The sequence below is a fragment of the Sinocyclocheilus rhinocerous genome, unplaced genomic scaffold (assembly GCF_001515625.1).
Source record: "Sinocyclocheilus rhinocerous isolate Xijiao unplaced genomic scaffold, SAMN03320098_v1.1 scaffold153, whole genome shotgun sequence".
NCBI lineage: Eukaryota > Metazoa > Chordata > Actinopteri > Cypriniformes > Cyprinidae > Sinocyclocheilus > Sinocyclocheilus rhinocerous.
The window spans coordinates 1538629-1543945 of record NW_015660878.1 but is presented as its reverse complement, the minus strand read 5'-3'; the positions used below and the strand labels follow the sequence as shown (position 1 = coordinate 1543945).

The following is a 5317-nucleotide window of genomic DNA, read 5'->3' as shown; positions in this document are numbered from 1 at the left end:
CCCCCCCCCCCCCCGGCCAAACAGAGCAAATTGTCTTTTGTCAACTTGTATGAGTTCTACAAGTCTGTTGTAAACTTTGAGGTCAATTTGTGTACTTTTTAACTTAGCCCCAGAAAAGAAACTCACGACTTTGGCATCAAATGCAAACTTTTCCCACCCCTTAAAAAGAGGATGAAGCCTTTGATAGAACTTATATTAGCTATTCATGTTCTTCATTTAAACAAATCTTTTTTTACCTTTGCTTCAACACAGATCCGATACTGCCAGTCTCTCTGTGATGAGGAGAGACGAGAACTCCACATGTTCAGCATTCAGAGGAAGAAAGAGGCACTTGGGAGGGGAACACCAAAACTGCTTCCCAGAGCCCTGCAGCACGTTTGCGAGCATGTATGCATAAACGTTCCTGGTATTTTTCCCACCATCTGTAAAAATGTAAACTTGCAAATATCAAAATTAAAGATAGGGTATGGAAAAGACCACATTAAAACTCCTAAAGGTAACTTTGTGAATGTCTTTAATGTATACTCATTCAACCAACTGCTACACTTGAAGGAAGATATATAGTTGTTCCTGTGACCATTAATTCTAGCCATATCAAATCTACTTGAAAATGAAAATGCAGTTTCTGCTTCATGCTACATTCACTTGGAAACAGTGTTGACTTGTCATGGCAAATCAGACAACTTGGAATCAGGCAAATGGTCCAATTATGGCCTAAAGACAATCAAAGCACAGAGAAAAATCATGGAAAACATTAAGGATTACAACACACAATCTTTGGCTGAAGACCATCTCCTTCAGGGGCTGGAGTTAGCACATGAGAGCCAGTTCAGAGGGTTGTTTCCTGTTGAGAAGTCTTATAAACACAAACCAAAAAAGTCTAGCATCATAATACCTCCGAAAAACAGATGTATCCCTTCACCACAAATTGCCACACAAGACACTGCAGAGCAGTGCTAATCTCGGGTCTCTGGTTTCCGTTGCCGAAAAAAATTTGCGGGACACTCAACACCCCTGTTTCCAAGGCCAACGGCCATGTAGTAATAATGGGAAGCAGCTGTGAAATGAATACTTTGGCAAAAGTACTTATAAAAAGACCATGATCATGCATTTGGTCATGCTCATTTCAACAGAGATGGGGGACTATTTTTAATTAAAACGTAATGTCTTTTTTTCGAAGAAGAATGTAGAATAAAGCCCAGTAAATTGTAGGATGACTTTGTATGGCCAGAGCAGCCATACACCAGCCTTTAATTCTCATAATATCTTTTTTTGAATTGCAGTGTAAAGAGAACATTAAGGGTGGAGAGATGGCAGTGTTTGCTTCACGAGCGGGCCCCGGACCTTGCTGGCACGCAGCATGCTTTACTTGCTCCACCTGTCAAGAACTTTTGGTAGATCTCATCTATTTCTACCACAATGGCAAAATCTACTGCGGTAGACATCATGCAGAGCTTCTGAAGCCACGGTGTTCAGCTTGTGATGAGGTGAGGATATATATAATTTTCTAAAGGACCAATATACAAAGAAACTAAATGTACATAGCCAATACGAATTTCTAATTTTGTGTCTCTTCATAGATAATCTTTGCTGATGAGTGCACTGAAGCTGAAGGTCGTCACTGGCACATGAAACACTTCTCTTGCTTTGAGTGCGAGACTATTCTAGGAGGACAGAGGTACATCATGAAGGATGGCCGTCCCTTCTGCTGTGGTTGCTTCGAGTCACTATATGCAGAGTACTGTGAGGCGTGTGGGGAAAATATTGGTGAGTTACCTTTGGAACAATTAAAAACTGTATGGCAGGGATGACTACTCCTGCTCCTGGAGGTCCACCAACTTGCAGACTTTAGCTCCAACCTGGTCCAACATACCTGCTAGAAGGTATCGAGTAATCCTGAATACCGTAAATGGCTGATTAATTAGGGTTAAAGCGAACCTCTACAGGAAGGTGGCCCTCCAGGAGCAGGACTGGCCAACTCTGTTACTTGTATGAATATCTGGTTGAAAAAGTACAGCATTTCTTACTTGTTGATTTACCTTTATTCAGGAGTCGACCATGCTCAAATGACATATGAGGGTGTACACTGGCATGCTACTGACAAATGCTTCTGTTGTGCCCAATGCAAAACATCCCTGCTGGGCTGCCCCTTCCTTCCAAAAGAGGGCCGGATCTACTGCTCTAAGGACTGTAGCCTAGGTGAGGACGTCCATGCTTCTGACTCTTCAGACTCAGCTTTTCAGTCTGCCAAATCACGGGAATCTCGACGTAGCATACGAATGGGCAAGAGTAGTCGCCCTACAGAGCAGTGCCAGCAGACACAACTCTATTCAGCAACAGATTACAGGACCTCCAGTCTCTGTGGTGACAACACGGAGACTGTGTGTCATCAACTGGAGAGAATCAACTTTGCAGAGGACAACTACTGGAGAGACCGTGATGAGCAGGAAGGCCCGGAGGACTGTGTGGAAGATTGGGCTGAGCATGAAGACTACATGACCCAGCTGCTACTGAAATTTGGAGACCGTGGTGTCATTCACACGGAGGACACCAGGCCAGCCGAGCCATGGATGATGAAAGACTCTGAGACCAACAGGACCAAACCAGAAATTAAGATCAGCAGCCATAATTTGGCAAGTAAGAAGCACCACACAGAAATGTATTGGGCCCAGTCTCAGGATGGACTTGGAGACTCTGCCTATGGTAGTCACCCTGGTCCAGCTAGTGCTAGAAAGATTCAAGAGCTGGAGATGGATCAGGGAGCAGTACCTGGATTCTGGTCTGAGCCCAGGCAATGGTACGAAGACTCATTGGAGTGCATTACAAGTGAATTCCAGAAGGCAGAGCTCAACATTGGAGATTCAATGGATTCTCTAGCTCTCTCAAATATTACAGGTAGGAATGTCATTTTCAAACAGCTTCTATCAGAGTCTTGCTCCTTCTTAAATTAATCTTAATGACTCATAACATGTCTTCCATTTCTCAGGAGCTTCGGTGGATGGAGACAACAAAGACAGACAGACCATCTACTCCCTCCAAAACATGAAAGACCAAGAGAGAGAGTTGGATGAGTGTGATAACATTAGTAACATGGGCACACTAAACTCCTCAATGCTCCACAGAAGTGTTAATTCCCTGAGGAGTTTAACCTCTGAGCTGGACCGTGAGGAGACACTGAGGCAAGGAGAGAGAGAAGATGAGGAAGAGGACAGAATTCCACCTTATTTTGGAGAGGAACCACCCTCTCCACTGCATCTTCCAGTGCTGAGAAGGACCAAGTCTCAGTCTCAGCCCCAATCCAGACCTCAGCAAGTGAAGTTCTCCGACGAGGTTATGGATAAAGGATATTATGGCGGACTAGGCTTGAGGCAACCACCCATGAGCGAGAGGACTCGCAGACGGACCTATCACATAGAGGAGGACCCACAGAGACATCCTGCTAACAGACATCACAAACGCAGACAGGGCCGGAAAACACGTTCAGAAAATGCCTTGCACCTGCCTTCCAAAAATCGGGGTAAATTGCATGTTGTGCCTCAGATAATCAGCTCAAGCATACCAGAACCCAGGACCGGTATTCTTTTAAATCACTCGGCACACAGTCAGCACTCTTATCATCAAACCCCATCAGACTTTGCTCAGCAGGGCATGGTCCGAATGGACCACTTCCAAAACTTTTGTGACGATGATGACGATGATGATGACTGGTGTTCAACATGCTCCTCTTCATCTTCAGAGTCTGAGGAGGAGGGATTCTTTCTTGGTCAGCCAATTCCCAAACCCCGATCTCAAAGTTTTCATTATTACACAGACGACTATCCGACTCGCGTCACTGCTTTAACACCTCCTTTCGGTTCACGGACCAAACTGAAAAAGAAAGGTCATAAGGGCAAGAACTGCATAATTTCTTAAGACTTTAGACTAAAAGCCTGCATCTGCTGCAGCTGGAACATACACAAGCGTGATTCTAAAGCTGGAAAACAAAACGTTTTTTTCCTCGAGATTTAAGTTTTCTTTACAAGTACGGAGTGTCAGTTGTGTTGCTGTTGGTCTGAACAATGAAAGTAACATGTAATATTTCCTTGTACATTGTATAGCAAAACCATTATTCGCAAAAAAGCTAATTTTCTTGAGTAGTATGTAGACTAACTAAATAATTATTTAATAGTGCAAGCAATGTATATTTGTTAAATTAAGATTGGAATACTGATATTTTTATATCCAAATATGTTAAATGATTAATTACGATTCCTGGCCTCAGATGTTGTTATAATTATTGATCAACAAAATTGAGGTTTGCCATTTTATTGACCAGGGGTTTGCAAATGCAAAATATATATGCACTATTCATATGCTTAATGGCCTCGTTATGTTACTCTGCAGGTGTAAGAACTGCACCCTTAAACATTTTTCTGTCTACAATATGCTTATGCGCTTAAACAGTGTTGGGGGAATCTTCTCTCTATTATGTGTATTTCACCACAGGTAACATACTATCCCTTTTTAACATTAAGATGTCAATAAAATAATTCAAGAGCGATTTAATACATTCCATTGAACCTTGATTTTTCACATTTGTTCATAGACTGAGAAAATTTACAAATATGATTACTAAACATAGCAACTTTATTTAATTACAAACATGAAATCACAAAAGGGGTTTAAATCAAAAGGAAAAAACATGCATTGCAGTAGGTTCAAGACTCTTTAATACTACACAAAAGAAAAACTACACAAATACTTGTGTTGGGTTTTCACAATATAGTGGCCGGAAAATGGGATTTAAAAAAAAAAAGATCAAAATGCATTATTGTCAGATGCACAGCTTAACAGTACTACAGATTGCAGCAATTTGCTGAACCCATAAAGATTACTTACCATAATTCATTCTTCAAATGTTCTCACTGGTTTGAATGTAAGTGAATTAACTGGCAACAACATGGAACCCTTTCAGTTTATACACAATTGATCAGAACAAACACCATCATCTAGTAAATCTCCTCAGTGGGTTAATAATCTCTATAGCTTCTGCAATTAATAAGGAATAGAGCAAACCCTCTTCTGGCACTACTTTCCTTGTGTTTGCCATCTAATTTTTTTTTAATTTATCTTAATGTTGAAAGGTTACAAAATGATTATACAACCTAGCATCGACTAGTGTCAATGGATGAACGGAACTGCATAAATGAAATACATAAAGAGATTTTCCTTGCCCCGTTGCAGACCAGGAAGATTTCTTTTAGGTGGACACTCAGTACACATGTACATTGGCCTTTACATAAACCATAAAAAACAATGAAAAACTTTTGTGTAGGTA

The 5317-nt window shown here is 41.3% G+C and overlaps 1 protein-coding gene across 1 annotated transcript in view; it reads left to right on the top strand.

Annotated features, from left to right (window-relative positions):
- The window catches only part of LOC107725650 (prickle-like protein 1), a 24384-nt gene extending 20297 nt beyond the window's left edge, over window positions 1-4087 (top strand). The window contains exons 4-8 of the mRNA XM_016534996.1: window positions 253-387; window positions 1284-1487; window positions 1581-1767; window positions 2050-2895; window positions 2987-4087. Of these exons, the coding sequence (XP_016390482.1) occupies window positions 253-387; window positions 1284-1487; window positions 1581-1767; window positions 2050-2895; window positions 2987-3912 (2298 nt within the window). The 3' untranslated portion in view covers window positions 3913-4087. The remainder of the gene's footprint in view (window positions 1-252; window positions 388-1283; window positions 1488-1580; window positions 1768-2049; window positions 2896-2986) is intronic.
- Window positions 4088-5317: the final 1230 nt, after the last annotated feature.